This window comes from Cnephaeus nilssonii (genome assembly GCF_951640355.1).
Source record: "Cnephaeus nilssonii genome assembly, chromosome: 16".
Lineage (NCBI taxonomy): Eukaryota > Metazoa > Chordata > Mammalia > Chiroptera > Vespertilionidae > Cnephaeus > Cnephaeus nilssonii.
In genome coordinates this window covers 53265722-53290855 of record NC_137087.1, presented here as the reverse complement: position 1 = coordinate 53290855, position 25134 = coordinate 53265722, and the positions used below count along the sequence as shown (strand labels likewise).

Sequence of the window (25134 nt, the reverse complement as noted above, 5' to 3'; positions counted from 1 at the left end):
AAATATGACCTAGTGATATTATTTTAGGAAGGTGAAGCTACTAGACTCATCAGAGAAATAGAAAAACTAAAAGAAGATATCAACTCTCACATCATTAAAGTAAAATGGGCACAAAACAAATTAAAAGTGGAAATGGATTCGCACAAGGTGAGTACTGGAAAAATCATTAGAATCAGTTTTAAGAGCAAATGCAGTAATAGTTAATGAGGCATAAAGTTTAATTTAGTGACTCCTATAGGATAGCTTGGGCCTGCATATTTGGTGACTGTATCAGTTGTTAGAATCTAGGGATGCCCTGGATTCTATCGATGGGAAGGCAGAATAGCAGCATTTGCCCCTTTCTGAAGGGAAGCTACTAGGAGGAGATGTTTTAATTTGAAATCCACATGATAGCCAAGCCAAACCCCTGGGACTGGATGGGTACTCTGCAAAAGTATGGAGAAAGAGCTGAGGGCAGGGATATATCTTGGGAAATTGCCACAGGAAATAGAAAGGCAGTTGAGGAGCTAAAGAAGGCAACAATGAAGAGGGACAAAACAGCATACTGTCTTGTAATGGAAACAGGAAGGATGTTCAAAGAGTAGGGAGTGGTCAGAACTGGAGCAAAGTCAAGAAGAAGAAGAAACAAGAAAAAGGAAGTAATTGAATTTAACGAGAGAGTAGTCCCTGCAAACCTTCAGAATTGCTGTTTCAGGAGAGTGGTTAGGAATAGAAACCAAACTGCAGCATGAATCTATAAAAAAGCAGTTTTTAATACATACCACGGCCATAAACCCAAGAATTGTCTTCTGTGTGTGTGTGCAAAGAACTATTTAATATTTGCTCTTGTTGTCTTACCAGGTTAGTTAGTAAATTCTAGTGATTTGCTGAGAACCTTATAAAATTTAACTTTATTTAATGGCTTTTAATTATTCGGCCCCTCAGTGGCAGTGCCGAGACAAAAACTTTCTCTGCCCTGGTCATTGTTCCTACCATTCATCACATCATTGTGCCCACGTTTGTCACTGTCCTTTATCAATGCAGGAAACCAAAGATAAACTCAAAGAGACAACAACAAAGTTAACCCAAGCAAAGGAAGAAGCAGATCAGATACGAAAAAATTGTCAGGATATGATAAAAACATACCAGGTATGCTAACTTTTCTAATAGATTAGTAACAAATTATGCCAATATTAATATTGTTTCATTAAAGCTTGTATCTGTAATATTTGAAGTGTGGAGTGTATTGGTAGGTCAATTAAATAAAATACAGGTTATTTCTGATGTCAAAGTACTTGTAGCTTATATAGAGATCTCATTAATTAAATAAAAACACTAGAAAACGTCAGAAGAATAAAGAGTACATGTTTGTAAATGTATAAGTTAAAAAACCCACTGTATTATGTTACATATCTTAGGTATGCAATTCTTGTTCTTGCAAAATCAACATATTTAAAATCTTTCAACGAAGTCATCATTTGTAGATACATATACTATGTATTTCTTAATTAACACACTGAATTGCAAAAGCCTTCTTCACTTTTCAAAGTATAAAACTTTAAAAATTAAGTTATACCTTTAAAATTTATTTTCCATTAGGAGTCAGAAGAAATTAAATCAAATGAGCTTGATGCCAAGCTCAGAGTCACAAAAGGAGAGCTTGAAAAACAAATGCAGGAAAAATCTGACCAGCTAGAGGTGAGTAGTTCTTTGTATACCCTAGATTGTGTAATAAATACAGGAGAGGAATAACGAGTACTTATTGTCATCTACTTCTAAAGCCTTTGGGAGGAGCAGGATCTAGTTTAGTACATAATGATCTGTGGTTTCTTTTAAACTTTCTAAAAGATGCATCATGCCAAAATCAAGGAACTGGAGGATCTGAAGAGGACATTTAAGGAGGGCATGGATGAGCTACGAACACTGAGAACAAAGGTAATTAGATCTTTGGTCATGGCTCAGACAAAGGGTAAACATTTTTAATTTTGGACTCATTCTGATTTTTAAACTGTTGGGGAAAGGGTATTTATTTAGAAGTTTTCCAAAATGAAAGAACTCATAGGAGTAGAATATCAATTCCCTAGCAATAAAATGGACTCTCTTATTGAAATGAAAATGTCTTCTACTTCAACCTCTTCCAAGTGTTCCAACATTCCTGTTTTTTAACACATTTGCTGGATCTATAACTTATCCTTGGGCCTCTGATCCAAAGGCAGTCTTATCAGCAAATTAATTGGAAAGATAATTGGATTTTAGAACTGTGAGTATGAGAAAATAATAGAGTTTCTTTATATTTCTCCTGGGTATATTTAATAGTCTTACAAGACTATTACAGTTTTAATTTCTAACAATCTGTTAAGTTCTTTTCAGGTGTTTATTGTCTTTATTGTAAGACTAGTATCCCTTTTAATGTAATTGTGAAACAGTACCATTGCATATCATTCTTTTATTTAGAAATAGGCTTTTAAGTAACCACTTTGAGTTTGCAAGCACAGTAATTTTCAAAGTGTTTTCCCTGTACTCTTCTATTTGTTCTCATGCCAGTTCCTTGAGGTAGGTAGGGAAGGTATGTCCTCTTTTCAGGTGAATAAATGGAGATTCAGCAAAAATAAAGTGACATACTGAAATTCCCATGGCTAAATCAGAGGAAATCTGAGATGAAACCCAGGACTGTTAACTTCCCATTATGTTTTCTTCACATTAATTAACACAGCTTCAGAATTCAGCTTAGATTGTTCATATCTACCCACTACCTGAAATAGCTAATAAGGAACAAGAAAATATTAGTAGTTAAACTTGGTTATGATTTGTGGTAGGTGAAATGTCTAGAAGATGAACGATTAAGAACAGAAGATGAATTATCGAAATACAAGGAAATTATTAATCGCCAAAAAGCTGAAATTCAGAACTTCTTGGACAAAATGAAAATTGCAGATCAGATACAGGAGCAACATCAAAGGTATAAAATGAGCAATTTCTGTTTGTGCTAATCAACAGGCTTTTAAATTCTATCCCAAGTTTCTAGTTTTAAATGCAATTATTGCATCAAACAAGAATAATTTAAAAATTTTACTGGCTAAAAATTTTTTAAATTTTGGTATTTCTTTGAATTTTTTTGGATTATCTTTGAAGTTCCCAACATAGCTTCTAAAAAATCAAAGTTTATATTTCCTGAACATTGTCAGTAGCAGTTTATAAGACAGAATGGGTTTGGGTTCTTTATTCATTACTTAGCTTTCAAATTCTGTTACTTACACACAATAGTTAACTTTTTCTCCTACAAGGTAGATATACATCTATATCTATATCTTTGTATGCATGTAGCTTGAGGTCAGGATCTGAAGTTATTCCTTGGGTTCTTATAAAACCCTTTAGCTAAACTACTCATGAAATTACCTGGCAGAGCATGGATTCAGGTTGAATCCAGATAGTTCTCGTATCCAGGCTGCTGAGTGTTGCTAAAGAAATCCTCACCGTCCTCCAGAGTGACACTGCTATAAACTCATGATTAGCAGCCTCACCTGGGAATATTAATGCACCTCAAATCCTATCATGTGTCCTTAGAGCCTTCTCCCCATCTTCTTAGCATCTCTTCTAAACCTTACGGCTTTCTTCACATGCTCATCTCCTTCTCACCTTACTGTTTACTCTGACTGCACAGAAGAAATGGGAGCTATCAGTTGACAAGTTCAAAACCTCTTGCTATCCGTCCTCTGAACTTGCCTGCATCTACAACCATTCTTCCTTCTTTTCCTTCTGTTACGGAAGAAATTGTCCTGTTCCTCTGAATGGAATTGTTCTCTACTTCATCCATGGGTCCCATGCGCTCCTGCCTTCTCAGGGTCTTTGTTGATTATTCTTTCTTTATCCTTTTCTCTTACAGCTCTCTTTCTATTGACTGTGTTTTTTTTCTACATGTAAATATTATTATATCTTACAAACATCAAGCTCCAGTGACCTTCTCCTACCTTTCTCCTTTCCTTCACAGCCACACATCTTTATAGGGTCATCTCTACCTGTCCTTCATTTACTTCTTTGTTCTTCTAACCCTCTCCACTCATCCAAGCTTCTATCCCAACATTCCATTAAAAACTGCTATGCCTCCTTAAATCTAGTAGACATTTCCTCAGACTAAGCCTGGCTTGAGTTTTCAGTATTAATACCACTAAACTTCCTTCCTTCCTTCCTTCCTTCCTTCCTTCCTTCCTTCCTTCCTTCCTTCCTTCCTTCCTTCCTTCCTTCCTCCCTCCCTCCCTCCCTCCCTCCCTCCCTCCCTCCCTCCCTCCCTCCCTCCCTCCCTCCCTCTTGGGGATCGAGCCTACAACCCAGGCACGTGCCCTGACTAGGAATCGAACCAGCAACCTCTCAGTGCATTACCCTGGATGATCCTAACTATTCTTAAAGTATGCTGCAGGACCATCACGTCATTTTTCAGCCCATTTTGCTGAGTTCTAAACACAAAAGTATCAAAGACACCTCAGACTTTAATATGTCCAAAGCTTCATCTTTCCCACCCACAACTATGTTTCTATGATGTTCCTGAGATGAATGATGATAGTATTCACATGGGACACCTTGGCCCTCTGTCCTTCCCCTCACATATCTAACTAGACAAAACTATTATTAGTGATGTCTCTTTAATGTCTTTCAGTCTGTTTACTTTCATATTCCTGTTGCTACTACCATTGTCCAAGGCATTTTCAGCTCTCATCGGGAAAACTGCCGCAGTTTCTAAATATTTTTTCTTCCTTTTAATCCATTTCCCACACTGCAGTTAGCATCTTTTTAAAAAGGAAATTTTCTCAAAACATTCCAGTGATTGCCTCATGAGTTCAGATGCCTTAACATGGCTTGGAGGGTCATCAGTGACCTGTTCCTTGCTTCTCCCTCTGTGCCTTCTCCTCTTTCACGCTTTCATTCCAGGAGTAGTTGGTTAACAAATGTTGATTGATTATCTTCTATGTGCCAAGCCCTGTATTAAGTGGCAGGGATATAGTGCAGTCCTTATCCTCATCATGGTTGAGCATTTGTTAGTTAGGACCCACAAGAATTCACTCTCTTCTTCCTTTCCCAGCTTCCCTTCCTGGAACATAGTATTTGGTTCTCACATTCATTCCTGTTCTTCCTTTAGGTCAGGAATTAGCAAACTGTGGCTGGCAAGCGAAACCCAGCCCAGCACTGTCTTTTATATTACATTTTGGAACGTAGCTGAGCTCATTCCTTTATGTGTAGTCTGTGGCTGCTTTGACACGACAGTGGCAGCATCAAACAGTTGCAACAAAGGCCAAATGCCCCAGAAGTGAAATTGGATACTGTTGGGGCCTTTTATAAGAAAAGTTTGCTAACCCCTACTTTAAGGATTAATTCAAGCATCACTTACACTAGGTTGGGTGACCCGCTTGGTGCTTTCATCATCAAAAATGTTTACCCCACTTAGATAATTTTTCTACCTGACAAAAAACTTTGAAAGCAGGGGTCATGTCTGTCATGCTCCCTTGTATTCCTAGCTCTTAGTTCATAGTATATGTTAGTCATTCACAAGTAAAAATACCTTTATAAAGCATTTTCTTCCATGAAAATTCCCAAACCATTAGTTTAATGTTTTTCAATGGTTTAATTTTTTTTTCTTAAATATAAACTTTGTTTTTTAGAGGTAAACAAGAAATTGAGAATTTGAAAGAAGAAGTGGAAAGTCTTAATTCTTTGATTAATGACCTACAAAAAGACATCGAAGGCAGTAGGAAAAGAGAATCTGAGCTACTGCTATTTACAGAAAAGCTTACTAGTAAAAACGCACAACTTCAGTCTGAATGCAATTCTTTACAGTCCCAGTGTGACAAGCTTTCCTGTAGTGAAAGTCAGTTACAAAGCCAGTGTGAGCAAATGAAACAGGCAAATACCAACTTGGTAAGTATAATTGTACATTCACCATTTAAAGCAACATAGCAAGACGCACCAATCAATTTCCTACTAGCATAAACCTGGTGTAGTTGATCTAAGCTCTTTTTTATTGGCACTGACTTTCTTACAAATTTTTCAAATGCTGTGAGGAATGTCGGTTTTCCTTTCAACTTAGGTAGCTTATAATAAAAAATTTCCCTAAAATGGTTATGAAGTATTTCACTTTTGAAAATAAGAAAATCAGGGTTTTTGACATTTCTAACTAGAATTACTATATCTTTTTATTTATTTATTTTAATCCTCACCCAAGGATATTTTTCCATTGATTTTTAGAGAAAATGGAATGGAGGGAGAGGAAGAGAAAGAGAGAGAGAAAGAGAGAGAAACATAGACATCGATGTGGGAGAGAGATATTGAACCTGGGACCCTTCAGTCCGCAGGCCACTCTATCCACTGAGCCAAACCGGCTAGGGCTGGAATTACTATATCTTTTTAAAAGTACTTTACATTTTTGTACTTTAAAAATGGTTTAATATTTCCGAGTTATGAGAGTGCCTTCAAGTTATTTATAAAAATAATTTGAGATTTTAGTTAAAAAAATACAGAGACCTGTACTACTTGTTTTTTTTTCATGTGTAAACTAGTAAATGTAGTAATGTACCCCCTGGGTTGCTATGTGAAGAATTTGAGGAGCTCAGTAAACAAACCTGGTAAGGAGTGATGATAGAAGAATCTACTATCAAAGACTTTGTATTTTTAATGTTTTAAACTGTGAGAAATAGTGGAAACATACAAGTCACCTATTAAAATTGGTGTTTTTTGTTTTATCTTAATTTAATATTTAGGAAAGTAGATTGTTGAAAGAGGAAGAATTGCGAAAAGAGGAAGTCCAGACTCTGCAAGCTGAACTCACTTGTAAACAAACAGAAGTTAAAGCATTGAGTACCCAAGTTGAAGAATTAAAAGATGATTTAGTAACTCAAAGACGTAAGCATGCCTCTAGTGTCAAGGACCTTACCAAACAACTTCAGCAAGGTAGGAAATTCTTCCACACTTAGACCTGGAATGTTTTTTGTTTCTTCTAATCTTTAGGGTTTATAGAAAAAATACTTTTCACATCAGGTTCTACCACATTGATTAGAGCCTTATGTTCTTTTGAATGTACTATTGTTCATAAACCAAATTGCTAAACTTCTTGCAGTTACATGAATAGTCTGTAGCATCTTCTATGCTAAAGGACATTTGTTCATGGAACCTAAGGCAGTAGTGTCGAAATATTTTTGATCACATACTCCTAAAATTACTTCAGCACTTTTTCTCTAATTTATATATATTTATAAATTTTAAACGTGTTATTCTATTTGATGTATATTGGAATGTTACCAATGCATATTAGACAATAAGAAAAATAGAAATTTTAAACGGTCAGATTAAACATAAGTATTAATAGTAGTTCTAAAATTTTCTCCCTATACTTGTGTATGAATTGCTTTGTTGCAGCATCTTTCGAACTTGCATCCTATATAGTAGACCTCTAACTTAGAGATCGGTGAGACCTAACCTTTCATTGTACAGGAAATTGAGACCCAGAAAGCTTATAGATTAACCAAACACAGTGATTGATAGCCAGAGCTGGAATCCAGATTTCTTTCATTTAAAAATTCATATAATTATTGGGAGTGTGTGCCCTGTGCTTGGGTACAAAGGCGAATAAGATATGCATTCTGACTTCCTATTCTCTACTATTTCCCTCTGCTTTATTTGTGTCAAAACAGGATTAAACATAATAATAAAAGAGATTAAGCATTTACTTAATATAAATTTATTCAGCTATTTGCCATGTTTGTTTTTATAGATATAATTGAAGTGAAATTTTGGGGAAATTTCTGGTATCCTTCTACATCTTTTAGGATTCCAGAAGTTATGCTCAGTGTACCTAAGTGATGCCAGCCAGTATCAGTTGTTATCATAATGTTTCTATATATGTTGTATTTGACCTGTGCATTTCTAGATGTCATTTTGTATAAATGACACCTATAGCCCTCCTGGCCTAAGTGATTTTAGCAATAAAAATCAGAGGTAGTAGGAGCAAATAAATGGTCATGATAATTGTCACAAGTAACCCATTTCTTTCTTCTCTAGCACGAAGAAAATTAGATCAGGTCGAGAATGGAGGCTATGATAAAGAAGTCAGCAGCATGGGAAGTCGTTCTAGTTCATCAGGTAAAAAAACTAATGGTTTTAGTTATTTTGTGATTGATTATAAAAAGGAATAGCATATTTTGTTTTAAAAGGTATTGAAACGTTTTTCTTTCATTTTGAATTTTAAAAAGTAGTAGTTGTACATATTATAAGAAATATTTCCATTATCCAGGGTTTCAAGTCTGCCATGTGGTTCTCCCTCCCACCCCACCTCCCACTCCCAGTTCTGGAATGTAAAGCTCTTTTTAGTTAAAAGTATAGATGACATACAATATTATATTAGTTTCAGGTGTATGTCACGTGGTTCTCTATCACCTATTCCTCTACCTCCTTTTTTCTTACCTGCTTTGTCTCTATTCTGTATAACAACTTCCTCTTCCATTCTTAAATTCAATTTGTATCCATCCCTACAGAGAGATTTGCTGTAGTGTGGTCTCTCTTTTTACTTTTATATTACTTTTAACACCTGAGAACTACTGAAGTGACCATTGTTTTATATCAGGTTTTTAAATGTATTTACACACATGTATTTTTAAAATATTAGCACTTCTTATGGTAAATATGCTTATGGTACAGCAGAAATGAATAGAGTCTATGAAATTATAATTGGTAACATTGTGAAAATGGTAATTAGCAAAATATCAGTGTGTTTATCAATTTTGGAATGCCAGGAACCATGCTCAGTGCTTTAAGTATATCATTCACTCTGCAAAAGTCATGTTACAATTCCCACTTTAAAGCGTGTTCCCATGACTCACCCAAAATCCTCAGTGACTGAGCGCTCAGATTCTAAAGCCCTCGCATGCCACTAGACTGCACTGCTCCAGGAGTTGCATATTAGGGGAGAAAATGCCATCAACAGGTATGATAGTGGGAATCGGTATAGCAGAAGAAACGTGGATTGGAAATTACACATAGGTATTTAGGTCCCAGCTCTGCCATTTATTAGTGTATGATGTTGGATAAGATACATTGCTTGTCTAAAATCTATAGAATGGGGTAAAAAAAAACAAACACCTTAACCCTTTGCACTCGCTTGCTTTTTTCTCGATTCCTTTATTCTAATGCTGACTGTGTCGAGTCACACTCGACATCCAAGTGCAAAAGGTTAACTTTGTAGGTAAAAGGGTCAAAAATGCTTTACAACTGATGTTGATAAAAATAATACCTAGCATTCACTTAGAGCTCACTACGTATATGCGTTGTTGCAAGCACTTCACGTGTATTAACTCACTTAAATGAAGATAATAATCCTGTGAGGTGAATAGTGTTGTTGTTCTCATTTTAAGATGAAGTGACCACGGCACAGAAAGTTGAATTAACTCGTCCGAAGTCTCACAGCTAGAACGTGGGATTGAACCTAGGGAGGCCAGGCTCCTGAGCTGAGCTGACTGAGCTTAGCCCACGTGGCTGTATTCTACTCTCCCTGTCTGTCTCTTTTTTCTTGGTTTGGTTTTGGTCTTACTTCAGACTTGTTATTTCTGACTTTTCCTCTTCCGATTCCTGAAAGACATAGTAGATCTTTTTGTACTTCTATCATCAGTATGTTCAGAAATAAGAACTCAAACCAGGTATGACTTGTGTTGGGTCCTGTGCCCAACTCTGTTAGAGTTGATATTTGAAAGTCATACTAGAAGAAACAGTATGAGATTAGAGATGACTCTATACCAGGTACAGTACCTAAACTATTTTTCTCTTCAGGGTCCATTAATGCTCGAAGCAGTGCAGAAGATCGATCTCCGGAAAATACCGGGTCGTCGGTAGCTGTGGATAACTTCCCAGAAGTAGACAAGGCCATGTTGATTGAGAGGATAGTAAGGCTGCAGAAAGCACATGCCCGGAAGCATGAAAAGATAGAATTTATGGAGGATCACATCAAGCAATTGGTGGAAGAAATTAGGAAAAAAACAAAGTACGTATTATTATGGTCACATATTTTGTGTTTAAAATACCATTTTTCAGATGATTAACTTACTGTTTTTGAATTAATCACACCAAGATTCTATCTTTCAAAAAATAATTATCATCATTCACTTCCCAATCTTTTGTTAATCACTTATTGTGTTCTAGGTTTAGGAATACAGAGATTAAGGAAAACACAGATCTTTCCTTTAAGGGGATAATAGATTTCAGTAGACATTAATGTTTTTTAAAGTTCTTAGTGTATTAACCCTCTCATGAAAAATCTGCAGTCGCCACAAATAAAGTCACTCAAGAATCTTCACTCCTGTTGTCCCACCTCCTCTCACTTTCTGCAGCACCAATGTTGGCCTTTGAGTCCCCGGGATGTTCTTCAGCCTGTTCTTGCGTCTTCCTCTGTTTTCTTGAGGTCTTCTCAGATAGGCCATGTCTTGAAAGTGTGTGTTTGGGTTCATTTTTCTTTGGGTAATCCAAGGAATCATAAATTATGCCATCGCTAGTTGTCTTGGCACCACCAGAAAGGGTTCTGAATCCCAACACAAAGGTGACATCCGCTGTGGTCTTATACAATCTGGCTAGTTTTTCCCGAATTTCTGCCTAAGGTACTGTTGCCTTCCCAGCGTGAAGGATGTCAGTGACCATTTGTTTCCACTGAAGTCATCTGTTGGTTATGAACTTCCTGGTCCGGATAATTACTGTGTTGTTCATGATGGTGACCAATTGACATTAATTTTTTTGATATATTAAAATAACTTTGGACTTAAAGTGCTCTACTTAGGTTTTTATTTTTATGACTGATTCTAAGAGCTTTATAGTGTTGTGAATTATTTTTCCTGCTGGGTAGAACATAGTGGGGTAATTTATTGGGCAACTACTAAGTACAAGGCACGATGCCTGTTGACTTGATAGCTCATTGATTTCTTACATCTACTCGGAGAGAATGAGTTCTCTAATTTGGCAGATAAGTCACTGGGGCTCAGGTCAAATTACTAACTGTTCCAGATTCAGCACTCATCCTGTAAGTGACGGACCAAGAGCGGAGAGCCACATCCCGTGCTGACACTCCAGGACAGTGCTGCGCCAGACCCCTCACAAATGCCATGCTCATTTACGGGCTTTGATCGTGCAGTCTTTACCCATGATTTTCTCATGTTTATTTTGAAATAATTTTAGACTTAGAGAAAAGTTTGCCCATAACTTTGAAAAGAAAAAGAGTAAAATACAGTTCTAAGCTTAACAGGAAAATTGAAAATATGAACTGAAATAGGAACAAAAAACTGCTCAAATACTTTTATTTAAGTAATTAGGAAAGAAATGGAAAGGCATTGTTTACATGTCTTTAGGAAAGCATCTGAATAAGGAAAATTCCTTTCTTTCCTGATATAGTTCTGTTATTAATCTTGTAGGTATTTATGCTAGTCATCTTGATACTTATGATTAGTTGACTCTTGCAAATTCCAACGTTTTTAATTCTGCAGGTACATAACTGATAGTGTGGTTTTATTTTGCAGAATCATTCAGAGTTACATTTTACGGGAAGAGGCAGGCACCCTTTCTTCAGAGGCATCTGATTTTAACAAAGTCCACTTAAGTAGACGGGGTGGCATCATGGCGTCTCTGTACACATCCCATCCGGCTGATAGTGGACTGACATTGGAACTCTCTCTGGAGATCAACCGAAAATTGCAGGCTGTTTTGGAAGATACGTTACTAAAAAATATTACTTTGAAGGTATTTATATTTCTCGTTCACTTACCCATCAGTAAACATGGCAAAATGGTGCCTGTTTCATAGTTTGATCCAATACATAGTGGACTATTTCTGTAATGCAAGATAACATTTTACCCAGAGATAAAATGAGTGTGTTGTTCTCTTTCTGAAAAGTAGAATTTTTTAACATAGCAATGAAAGAAAGAGTTAAAAAATCAGTTTATCTATATTTTTATTTTTCAATTATAATTTACATTCAGTATTACTTTGTATTAGTTTCAGTGTACAGCATAGTGGTTAGACAGTTATATACTTTATAAAGTGTTCCCCCCGATATTTCCAACACCCACCTGGCACCATACATAGGTATTGCAATATTATTGACTATATTCCCTATGCTGTACTTTACATCCCCATGACTGTTTTAAAACTACCAACTTGGACTCTTAATCTCTTTTCCTTTTTCACCTAGCCCCCCCAAACCCCCACCTCTCTGCAACCATCAGTCAGTCTGTTCTCTGTATCTATGAGTCTGCTTTAATTTTGTTTGTTGGTTTATTTTTTTTCTTGAGATTCCACATATAAGTGAATTCGTATGGTATTTGTCTTTCTCTGTCTGACTTATTTCACTTAGCGTAATACCCTCTAGGTCAGTGGTCGCCAACCTTTCGGACTTCACGGACCACCAGTGGTCCGCGGACCGCCAGTTGGCTACTGCTGCTCTAGGTCATCCATGCTGTTCCCAATGCTAAGATTTCATTCTTTTTTATGGCTGAGTAATGTCCCATTGTATTTATGTACCACAGCTTTTTTATTCACTTGTCTATTGATGAGCCAGTTTAACTATTGGATAGTTAGTAGTGGATTTCAAAAATTATTTTTTAACTTTGGTAATAATTTTATGTAGTAAAATTTGCTGTAGCTTCAGTAAAAAAACAAGTATGACTTTGTACTATATAGGACTACTTTACTGAAAATAGCTGTGTCTAGTTTATATCACATAACCTATAAGACTAATCATCACTCTTCAAAATTTAGGCAAAGGTAGTTCAAGTGGAACCCTTTTTACTTATTATACTTAGTAGTTCTGTTCTTATTTTGCTCTTTTTTCAAATGATTAAAGGAAAATCTACAAACACTTGGAACAGAAATAGAACGTCTTATTAAACACCAGCATGAACTAGAACAGAGGACGAAGAAAGCCTAATCCGAAGCTGCTGCTCAGTGAAGAGACAACCATCACACGAGGAGCAGGGTCACTGCCCCGCCTTGTTGGAACTTCCCCTGCTGTGTCCGCCAGTAAAGAATGATTGCTTCACCTGTATAGAACAGTGTCCTTACCTTAGCAATGCATTGCGGTGTATCCCGTAAGAGTGTAGACTTGGTGAAATTTGTTTTCTTATGGTTATAGCCCGCCATAGAACCAAAACAACCTAGTTTAATTTGCTAAGAATCATTGAAATGATCAGCATTACAAGGACTTTTGAAAACCCCTTCTCCTTTTTTTTCCCTTTTAAAACACATAATGTCATAAATGATCCAGCTTTTTAAAATTATGCATGAAAGGACCAGTAATATGCTATTTTCCTAACTTAAAGAAAACTAAAAAATAAAAATTTTTGTCTTGACATTCCAATATGACATTTGGTTGTGTTTTAGGGAGGGTACCAGTGATCCTTAAATCTTTTAATTTTAATGGAAGCTAATAGGAAAGCTAGCTGGTGGTAATTGGCCCATGATCAGGCATGTACCTTATCTGGGCTAGGTACATTTTTTTCAGATTCAAATTGTTTGAATTCATAGTTGAGGTTTTTAAATCTTCAGTTACATAAAATATGATTTAAAATAACATGCTCATTTAGAAAATTCCTGTGGACTTCAATTACATTTTAAAATGTGAAATTGACTAGTTATTAAAACAGAGATGAATAGTGAATTCTTTGGAACTGAAATACTTGAGTTTTACTAATATCAAATGCAAAGATAAACGTTTAAAATATTTATGAAGATTCTGTTCCCAAGGGAATGCACCCATTCTATACTGTTTGAGCTCCCATTCTTCACTATTGATATACTTACATGTTATAGTGGAGTGATCCTACAATCCCCACAGATGAGGCGTTTCAGTGTATTTATTTAAAACACAAAATAATTACTTCTCTGTAACCAAAGGAATTTTAGAGCCAAATTTATGTATCCTATTGGGTTTTTACAATATTTATTTGCAATGTGGCAACTTGAATGTTGCCAGTTGTAGTGTCAGTATTTCTATGTCATTGAATTTTTCTTGCTTCTTATAATTTCTCATATGTTATAATTTCTGTGTGTGGCTTATATTTTTGTCTTGCAGAAAGCCTCATTTTTGTTTTGGATTTTTGCATTCTTTTTTCTCCCCTTAAGTAAGCTTTGGGATGATAGATTAAAAGCCTTTCAAGAACTGTATTGCTCTCAAAGTTGGGCTTGTGGTGGCAATATCCCTTTCATGGATTTTAACATTTTTTTAGTCATCGTTTAAAAAGATGATTTACTAAGGGTTAAATGATTCATTATATTATTTTTTCTGTATATTGAGTTATGTATTGTCATCCCAAAACAAAATATTTTTACTTCAAAATGGAAATACAAGTTTTAAAACATTTTATTTTAAAAATAGCTGTTAAAAAGTATTAGTCTTACAATGTGTCTTGTTCTTTTTACCAATAGTAATTTATCAGAATAAGAGGGTAAGTGCAATCAAATCGGAATTATTTTCCCATTTGCTTCTAGATATATAGTTGATACTCCCAAAGACTACTTAGAGTAGCCAAGGTAACTAAATTTTTACGGCTTCTTATGTGATACAGATTCAAACACTACAATATTTATTTTCTTCTAAGACACAAAATGTATTAATGGAGACCAAATAGTGATCCTATGTCTATACACTCTTAAAATATATATATATATATATATATATATATATATATATATATATATATATATATATATATACATTTATTACATACAAAATTGAAACATTCCAATATTGACATTTGTGTCACCATTCATTTGGAGAAGTTTAAGTTTGAAACAATAATAGAAGAAAGCTATTGTAAACCATATTTTGACTTATTGTTACTTTTCCCCCTAAAATATAAGAAACTCTGGAAAACTTTTGAAGAAAATACTTTCCTTTTGTTCTTTAGTTTTTACTGCATCCTTTTTATATGGGTCAGAACTGAGCAAAATGTACAAAAATGTGCATCTGTCAGATCTCTATCTCTACACGGATTCACACGTAGCTTCTGACTTAGAGGGCCTGCTTCCCTTACTGTGTTTAATATATAGAGAAAAGAATGGGGAGTCCAGACAAGGAAAATGGTCTGGATAAACCTCAGATCTGGGGGGGAATTTTTTTTGTATGTTCATTATGAATTGTACACATCCAAGGCTGTTTGGTTTCTTTGAGCTGGAAATGATTTTGTGTGTGTGTGTATGTATACACTTCACCAGGTTTCAATTTTAAAGTGAATGTTTACTGTGACTCCCTTTTTCCCCATACCCCTCCAAACTTCAGTGTGTTAAGTTTCAAGGATTGCAAATAGTGTGTTTGAGCAGAATAACGAGCTTGAACTTTGTTGTTTCCTTTTTAACTTTCTTCATCACCATTTAAATAGACTTATCTTGAAATTAAATTTTATCAAGCTACCATGTTATTTATTCATTTAATAAACATGTTTATTGAAAACCTGTTGCCTGGCACCATACTAGGTACCGTGATGATATTGGTGAACAGGCCAGAGAAAGTAGTTCCCCTCCTCCCGGAGGTATGGTCCTAGAACACACCCGGGAGGAAACGGCAGCTCTGAGCCTCTGCCACTCCCACCAGCCCCATGGGAAGAGGGTCAGTCCACCTGTGTAAGGAGGTGACCCAGAAATCTCACTCTGCCGCTCCTCTTTGGGAAATGAATCCTTACTGAGGTGCGCGACAGCAGGTTGCTGTTCCCTTGGTAGTTATATACATTTCCACACTGTTATCACAGTTTGGTGATTAATTATTCCGTAAGAAAAAGGAAAAAAAATCCAAAGACCATAAAGTGGCATTCGGTTTTTGCCATTTTAGTAAATTATTAATGCCTACTTGATGCTTATAAAGATTATCTAATCATGCAGTCACGTGTGTTTCCAAACTTTGTTTTGCACTGTATTATTTTCTAAAGATTTTTACATGTAAATTTAGACTAATATTTACCAGTAGGGGAAAATTAAATTAGAAACCATTAATGTTGTGAATGTTATATATACTACCATGGTGAAAATATTTTTATCAATCATGTTGTTATTCAGTGTGGCTAATTTGCCTTATGAATGTTGACTCCGGTAGCTTATTTTTCAATAACTTTTTTATTTTAAAACAATTCTTTTTTTGACACTAAGATTATTAATTTTTAACACCAGTTGGTGGCACTAGAAACCTAAAAACTTTTCAAGGCTGAAGAAGAGAAAATAATAGAAAAAATGTATTCAAACATCAAGAATTTTCAGGACAATAAATGAAAAATATAATTGTATATTAAAGTTGTATTTTTCTTCTGGAATGGAATCCTTTTTTAAAATGCAATATGGCTGTCCATTTAGACTACGATGATGAAACTTGCTTATCTTCCAAAGTTCATATATATATATATATATAGATAGATAGATATAGCTATATATATGTGTGTGTATTGTACAGATAATCTCTAATTTGATTACACTGTTCATTTTGTAAATATGTATAAAATTAAGCTTTTCAAGAGAATTCTATGTATATATTGTACTTATTAAATAGGTATTGCCTGTTTACCAAGTTGTATTGTAATGTCATGTTATTATTTGTTGACATACACCACTTACTAAAAAGACTGATTCTGCAGAGTCGTGGCAAGGCTAATTCAAATTGCTTGAATTTATTTTTTAAAGCAGACTAAAAATGTTTGCTCCCCATGTTTGTTTTCAGTCTATCAATTATTAGAAATCAATTGATTAAATTGAATGCTAGATTATATTTTAAATTTTTGTTTAAATTACTGATGGCAAAATTTGGCCTTTTACAAGAGGCAAATTTTCACATGCTTATTTTATCCACTGGCTCTGGGGCCTCCTGGAGGTGCGCCAAGGTCAGCCACCACTGTGGCCTGCCTGGCCCACCCAGCATGAGCTACAAAGTGATCTGCAGATGCTCCTACTTGTGCTGGGCTTGGAGGTGCCCAGGAGAGGCCAAGCTGTGAACCAAGGCTGGCTGCTGCTAGTGTGGGCCTAGGGCCACTTAGCAAGAGGCACGGGGCATGCTGAGGCCAGGTGCTGTTTGTTTGAGAGATTTTAGGAAAGTCTGAAGTATGAGCCAAGACAGACTGTTTGTATGGAAAAGCCACTGGAAATGGCTTGGGTGAGCCTGCAAGTTGGGTGGGGCGGGGTCTCGGAATCACCAGGGCGGGGTTGATGGCGACTAATTTATGGCACCTGCCTGCTGGCTCTCTGCGTGCCTGGGGGAGGTGTCCCAGCAAAGGAACGCTGGCCTCCGGCAGAATTTCTGGGAGAAAGCTGCCCCTCTAGCTCTCATCCTGGTGCCAGACACTCCCTCCCCATACATCCCTGGTGTCTTTCGAGCTGCTTCCTCACCGCTGGAGCTCAGAGCCAGAGTCCAAGTAAGTCTGTGTGTGGGCCCTGGGACTCCAGCAGCCCTCCCTCTCACCACAATCTCCGCTGGAACCCTGGGTTGGGGGACCTTGCTCCTCAGGGGGACCGCTGCAACAGAGATATCCCAATTTTTATCCACCATTCGTGGGTGTGGGAGCAGGCCATTCCACGTCTTTGTCTCTCCTACCAGTCTGGATGTGGCTTCTTTATATCCTAGTTGTAGGACTTGGTTCAGTTAGATTTCAGGTGTTTTGAATGATTACTGCTCTGTAGCTTAGTTGTAATTTTTGATGTGAGAAGTTCAGAGTATCGCATTTACCTACACCAGTGGTCGGCAAACTCGGTCAACAGAGCCAAATATCAACAGCACAACGATTGAAATTTCTTTTGAGAGCCAAATTTTTTAAACTTAAACTTCTTCTAACGCCACTTCTTCAAAATAGACTTGCCCAGGCCGTGGTATTTTGTGGAAGAGCCACACTCAAGGGGCCAAAGAGCCGCATGTGGCTTGCGAGCTGCGGTTTGCCGACCACTGACCTACACCATCGTCTTGACCTAAAGCCTGATTCTTATTTTTTTAAAAGAAGCATATGTTTAAGAAGTGTTCTATTTCTGAGGAATTTTCAACACGCCCCCCCCCCCCCTTTCTTTTTTGGAGGTTTCTAGAAGATTCTTGAAAAACCTTATAACCGTGGTTTTGAACTCTATATCCAGTAGTTTGCTTTCTTCTGTTTCTTTAATTTGTGACATGTTTCTTTATCTCTGCATTTTGGTTGCTCCCCTGTGTTTGTTTCTATGTATTGGGTAGAGCTGCTATATCTCCTTGAGTTGGTAGAGTGACCTTGGTTTCAGAGAGGAAGAGATAGAAACATGAATGATAAGAGAGAATCATTGATCGGCTGCCTCCTGTACATGAGCTGATTTTTATTTTTTTTAAGAAATAAACATTAATGCGTGAGAGGAATATCAATGGGTTGCCTTCCATACACATCCTGACTAGGGATCAAACCTGCAAACTTTGTATGGGACAATGCTCCAATTAACTGAGCCACCCGGCCAGGGCTGGATTGAATATTTTTGTATGATTCAATTATACCTCCATCATTGGTTTATGAGTGATGCCTCTTTTAAAAATGTTTTAGTGCTTGCCTAGAGTTTACAAAGTATCTTAAACATATGGAATGCTTCATGTGTTTGTGAGTCATCACTGTGCTCATCACACTCATCTTTTGTGATGGACCCAAATTTACTATACGTGCCGCTGATAAAAATCAGGAAGGGCTGGAAGCTGAGCACCAGTGAGTCTAATGACAAAAAAATTAACTGCTATGCCCAGCAGGTGTTGCTCAGTGGTTGATTGTTGACCTATGAACCAGGAGGTCAAGGTCTGATTGCCTGTCAGGGTACATGCCCAGGTTGCAGGCTCGATCCCCAGTAAGCGACATGCAGGAGGCAGCTGATCAATGATTCTCATCACTGATGTTCCTCTCTCTCTCTCTCTCTCACCTCTTCCCTTCCTCTCTAAAATCAATAAATATATTTTAAAAAAAGAAAAATTAACTCAGGCGTGTAAACACTATCACAATAAATGTCTGTACTGGCACATTTTCCCTGGATAGTTCAGATTAATCTGTGCAGCCCAAGACACAGTTGACTCTGCAGGTCAGTGGAAAAGACCGCCGTGCTGGGATTGTTCTAGGACAGAAAAATGCCAGGTATTGCTTGCCAGGGGGTCAGGGTCCCTGGGAAAGCGCTCTCGCTTTGCCTGGCAGGATGGGGGATAGCCCCTGGCATCGCAAGACAGAGATCCGCCCTGGCCCTGGGCCACGCTTTGATCTTGGGCCATGTTTTACCTGAAAGGCAGCAGAGTTTTGCCATTGCGTCTTAATTATGTGGCAGCAAACAGCATTGTCTTGGGACTGCTTCAAATGGTATGTCGGAGTGCATCTTCTCCTTGCAAATATGTTTTTATATGTCAACAAAATTTTTGTTCCCTGGACTGAAAAGCTCCCTTGGCAGAAATTTTGCTAAAAATCTAATGATATAGGAAAAATTGTTGCATGAACTACTTCGGTTGATTGATTTGCCCAGAGCCCATCAATAACTCGGCCACGTGGTGTGAGCGCTGGATACGTGTTAGCTACTGCAGAGGTAGAGAGCTCAGAACACGACACTGCACCTGGCTCTTCCAGGCTTGAGAACAGTGCAAGGTGCTAGGCCAAAGACAGCGTGCAAACAGCACGATGTAACTGCAGGCTTGGCTGTATCGTTGTAAAAGTGTTCCAAAAGCGGTACGAACGGCGAAGGCACAGCCATGGAGTTATTGTGGAATGCCTTGTCTCCAGCGGGTGTGTGTGTGTGTGTGTGTGTGTGTGTGTGTGTGTGTGTGTAGTCTTGTGTGTGGATCACATTATTATGAAGGAACAAGCTGTCACCGGCCGTAAGTTATCAGGTAAAGTGTTCACTTTACTGCGGCTTCAGGTCATCACCCAGCGCACCAGCACAGACCAGGAGTCAGGTCTCATTGATCTTATCTCTGATGGGCCTCAGGAGGGATTTTTCGAAATGTGTTTGAGTTAAAACGATAAGTCCTGAAAGTCTTGCAGATGAGTCCTCCCTGACATAGGAACTCCTTGGAAGTTCTTTGGGATTTAAGTTTAGTTTCTAGATACCACTAGAGGGCAGAGGAATGTTAAGAAACCAGCCATTCGTCACAGACTAATATGGGTGCACCTTCCTGGGCCTCATCGTGGGTGTCTGCCTGCAGGATCCTGAGACCGTTCCTGTAACCTAGGCCTTTAGTCCTTGTCTTCCCACATACTCAGCCCCCAGGAGAGTGCGTGGCCTTGGACGGCAGCTCTAACAATCTAGCATTTCATGAGCGTGATTCTACTGGTGCCCAGATCCCTACACAAAAACTATCCAAAGCTTTCTGATCGTGAAAATTCTATTCTCAGGTCTCCTTGAGCTGGACATTTGGAAGAAAGGGCGGGGTTCTTGCTGGTGCCTCGAGGGCACTCGTTGGAGAGAATGAGCCCACTGCGCTATGGTGGCATCATCCTTACGTCAGGCAGATCCACGTCTCAACCTCCCCACTCACTCTAAGGAGGGGCAACCAGCTCTACTGCTATCAACATCTTCAACTTCTTAATCTGAGAAATCGTCCTTTGTGGATATTCAACATAGTTTCTTTGTTCTTTTTTTAAAATGTATTTTTATTGATTTCAGAGAAGAAGGGAGAGGGAGAGAGATAGAAATATTAATGATGAGAGAGAATCATTGATCGGCTGCCTCCTCCTGCACGCCCCACACTGGGGATCGAGCCCGCAACCTGACATGTGCACCGACCTGGAATTGAACTGTGACCTCCTGGTTCATAGGTTGACACTCAACCACTGAGCCACACTAGCCAGCCAGTGAACATAATTTCTAACACTCCAAAATCAGGGAGGCTAGTTCGAACTAAATTTGAGGGATTTACTCAATGCGTCTTACTTTTCATTAAAAAAATATATTTTTATTGATTTCAGAGAGGAAAGGAGAGGGGGAGACAGAAACATTAATGAGATGAGAGAGAATCATTGATTGGCTGCCTCCTATATGCCCCCCACTAGGGATCGAGCCTGCAACCCAGGCATGTGCCCTTGACTGGAATCGAACCCAGGACCCTTCAGTCTGCAGGCCAATGCTCTATCCACTGAGCCAAACCAGCTAAGACTTACTTTCCATTTTTTAACAGGTAGGGTTCTGAGTCTGAGCTGGACGGTGGTCTTTCTATTTCTGAGTTCTGGCTCAGATATGTCGAGAGTTCAGGGGGAGGTTGATCAAGCCGCCCTGTAAGCAGAGAGGCAATGCCTTCCTGGAGAAAGAGCTGTTCTAATGTCATGTTACTATCGCTGGCTTTCTGCCTCGCGGGTTCTGCTTTCGGATTTAGAATGTTATTGAATTCGGTGTCATTCGCCTACAATAACCACACTTTCCCTCTGTCATTGATAGCCATCCAGTGACTTGTTCCAATCTGCGGAGAAAGATCAAGGTAGTTCATTGAGGTCCTTGGCTTGAGAAGGGAGTTCTCCCCTTTTATTCACGGCAAATGCTGATTGCAGATGGGACCAGGGCTAAGATGACAGCTGGGTGTGCGGCCTGAAAAGGATCTGGGTAGAGACATAAAACAGACCGTGGAGTCTGGAAGGGCACCTTCTTGGTATGACGAAGCTGGGTTTGGAGGCGGCGACGGAGAGTGTGACCCCTTTCCTCCGCCCTGTGCCCTCCGCCGTGTGAGTGAACAGCCCCTGTGTGTCCCAGGTCTGTCCAGTGTCTTCATCTCCTATGTGGCACGTCATCTTGGGCGTTAGCTGAGATGTTGGCGAAGCGTTTTCTCTCCGTGCAGCCCCCCACAAAGGGAGCTGGGAGGAGCTGTTTGTTGGCTCGGGGAAGAAAGTGGGAGAGAAAACCCAGCTTTCAAATGAAGGGCAAATTAAATTCAGGGGCTTCCAAATTAAGTCAGTGCAGTCATTTCCTTCTTTAAAGGAGCCCTACACGCGCTCGCCTGTCCCCCGCAAGTCGGGAGCGGGGAGTTGAGTTCCTCTTGCTTCCTATAGAGGGTTATTGGCAACGCAGCCACCGATGAATCAAAGGAAGCCAAGGAAGCCGAAAGCGAGCCTGGCGGCGGAGGCGGGGAGCCAAGGCTTTGGAGAACGCAAAGGCCGGGGAGGAGCCGCACCCTCATTTCTGAGCTCTGTCTCATCTCTTTGTCCAAGTGTCTAGGCAGGACTTTGAAAGGTGCCCGGGAAGCGGAGAGCAACTGGGACCAGCTCCCCTGGGGCGCTCCCAGCCACTTAATTCTGCCTCCATCAGCATCCGTGAGCCCTCTCCCTTCCCAGGTCATCACCAACACATTCCCCAGGGCTTGAACCACTGCTTTGCCCGATTTCACCCCCATCAGCGCCCCTGCGCCCCTGTCTCAGCCTGTGGCCCGGGGTCCCTCAAGAGGGGTTGGCCAGCCACTTCCTGCCCAGGGAGCCTCGCTCTTCTCAACAGTTTTCTCTCTAGAAAGGGAATCTGCACTCCTTTCTCCCTCTCCTGTTTCTAGAGGGTTTCTGGTTTGATATTTGGAAAATTCTTCTCAAGGAGCCACTGCCATTAGGTGTAGGATAATTTTGGCTTGTGCAGCTGGGCACAGTTCTGGGGCTTTGATAGCCAAGCCCGGCGTATCAGGAAATGTGCAAACTCGCCATGTTGAGTGAAAGATGTGGTTTTCCTTTTAAGGGCTCTGTCGCAATGCCTCCCCCTGCACCCGGGTCCCCACGCCTCATTTTACGGTGCTTGGGATCGGCAGACGCAAACTTGCCTTTACTTCATGGGTCCCCAGGAGAGAGGGAAGGGCTGCGTTCCCGACAGCCCGGCATATGTAACACTCACACGCCCCCCAAGCCCCTCCAGTCACAGTCTGGGTGGGACCCCGACTTCTCCACTTGAACGGAAGGTCATGGCCATGAGGCTGGCCTGTCTGGGCACGATTGGAATGCTTGCCAGTTGCATGTGTCTTGATAAGGATCTGATGATCATTCCGGAAAACTACAACGATGATGATAATGAAGGCACAAGGCGTATGTTTAATGAATGCAGTTCACAGACAGCACTTAAATGAATGAACAGGAACTCAAATTCTCAGGCACACTCCCGTCTTGGTCTTGGAGCTGGGCTGGGTGTGGAGTCCTCACCCAGGGCGGTCCTTAGCCTGAGCTCGGCTGGGGAACCAGAATGTGACCTCCCAGCTGTGGCTGCGCATGGATTATGTCACTGTCACTTCCAGCAGTTGCTATTTTGGCCAGGTAGTGCCTGATCGCCGCCGCCTGCTGGGAAAGTCAGCCGCCCACCCGCCCCCTCCCGGCTCAGCACTGACAAATGCTTCCCTCGCCCTCTCGGCAGGGGGAGTGTTCCGCCCAGAATAGCGCCTGGCTCCCGGGCCACCAGGTCCAGGGCTGTGGCTTCAGGACCCAGGCTGCTTGTTCCCTGGGCTTTGAGACATTCCCCCAGAGGTCAGGCCCAGCTGGGACACCCCGAGCCTTCCCTCCCCGGGCGGGCGGGGAGGCAAAGGGGAAATGGGCTCATAATGCAAAGCATTGCTCACGCCCAAGTTTCGGTTCCGTTTCAGGATGCAAAGCAGAACACACTGCTCCAAACCACTCAGGGAGCCCCCGGGAGGGAGTCCAGTCTGGGAGGCATTCTGAGTGAGCAGCCCCTTCTGGCTTGGGCAGGGGTCAGCGCGTGGGAGTGTGGGGGGTGGGGGAGGGGCAGTGCACCCCATTATCCCCCAAAGGAAACAAATCTGTTTTAATCAGAATTAGGTCTCTCTGGAAAAGTCTACTTTTTCTCACAATCTTTGTCATTCCCTGTGTGTTGCTCACATAAGAAAATGTGAATATTGGGAAAATAAGAATGGTGAAGAAGGGACGTGTTAGCTTTCTTCCAGTGGGGACAGGGGACCCTGACTTGCTTTCCGGTGCTGCCTAGGATCAAAGGAATATTTTGCTGTAAATACTAAGTGAGCCCAAAGTCCCCTGAAATGAAAGGAACATTCTAATTTGTGTCTCTGTGTATATAATCTCTCGGGCAATTAAACTGTGATGAAGTGGTAAGTGGATCAGAGCCCCGGGACACATGAACAGTTATGAGGCAGGGGTTTCCCCCCTAAGCACTTTGTTTTACTTGATAAAGGACTTTCAAATTGGGGCCTGTGGACTCCAGTTCTCTGCCCCTTTGAGCCTGTATTAGTTTGCTAGGGCTGCCATAAAAAAATTCCACAGACCCGATGGCTTAAGTGACAGAAATGTATTGTCTCACAGTCCTGGAGGCTAGAAGTCAAAGGTCAAGGTGTTGGTGGTAGTTCCACTCCCCCCGCTCCCCCCACTCCCGCTCCAGGCCTCTCTCCTTGGCTTGCAGACGGCCACCTTCTTGCTGTGTCCTCACATGATCACCCTTGTGTGTGCATCTGACCTCCCCCCCCCCTCTCTCTCTCCCTCCCTCCCTCCCTCCCAATATCTTCTTCTTAAAAGAACACCAATCAGATTAGGATCACCCTAATGCCCTCTCTTCAAATACAGTCACATTCTGAGGTCTTGGGGATTAGGGCTTCAACACATTTGGGGAGGTAACTCAGCCCATAACACTTCTTGGTAAAACTGGAATAAAACTTGCCCTCCTTTCTGGTTTTTAGACTCAGATGAGATGAAAAGTAAGAAAAGGGACTTTGGAGGGGGGTCAAATGCTTACAAAGGCAAGTTGTCATCCTACAGGGGTGGGTGGGCAGCTTAGGACAATGTGTCTCATGGGCCTGTGTGAAGGTCACATGTCTGTTATACACTCAGCATTTGGAGGCCAAGTTCCCCATGAAAAGATGAATTTGCAAAGGTGCTCCTGGATATCATGCCTTCTTAAGAATTTGAGCCCAGAGTGATATTGCAAATCATTGGTCCATTTCTTTACCTACCACCACTGATTCCACACCGACCCTGCTCGGTACTGGGTTGGGGTGACCCATTGTCTGCAGAAGATGTAAAATGGCAAGCTGGCTGGATGAATTCAGTGGGAAACTTCATTAAGCAGAAGAAGACTCTGACTTTTGTCTTGCTAGTGACTGTGGACTTCTCACTTCTCACAGCTTTCAGGGAGCTTCACCAAAAATGTTTCTTGCCTTCAACAACTTCCCCCTGCTTCTTCCTTCCTCAATCACAGAAGGCTGCTAGGGACTGCAGGTTTCAG

At 40.1% G+C, this 25134-nt stretch overlaps 1 protein-coding gene across 1 annotated transcript in view; it reads left to right on the top strand.

Moving 5' to 3' along the window:
* The window catches only part of CCDC186 (coiled-coil domain containing 186), a 37648-nt gene extending 22993 nt beyond the window's left edge, over positions 1-14655 (top strand). Inside the window, exons 6-16 of the mRNA XM_079793902.1 lie at positions 28-147; positions 1024-1128; positions 1579-1677; positions 1828-1914; positions 2796-2938; positions 5631-5886; positions 6726-6915; positions 8023-8103; positions 9784-9994; positions 11514-11733; positions 12836-14655. Coding sequence (XP_079650028.1) covers positions 28-147; positions 1024-1128; positions 1579-1677; positions 1828-1914; positions 2796-2938; positions 5631-5886; positions 6726-6915; positions 8023-8103; positions 9784-9994; positions 11514-11733; positions 12836-12919 — 1596 coding nt within the window. The 3' untranslated portion in view covers positions 12920-14655. The remainder of the gene's footprint in view (positions 1-27; positions 148-1023; positions 1129-1578; positions 1678-1827; positions 1915-2795; positions 2939-5630; positions 5887-6725; positions 6916-8022; positions 8104-9783; positions 9995-11513; positions 11734-12835) is intronic.
* The last annotated feature ends 10479 nt before the right edge of the window (positions 14656-25134 follow it).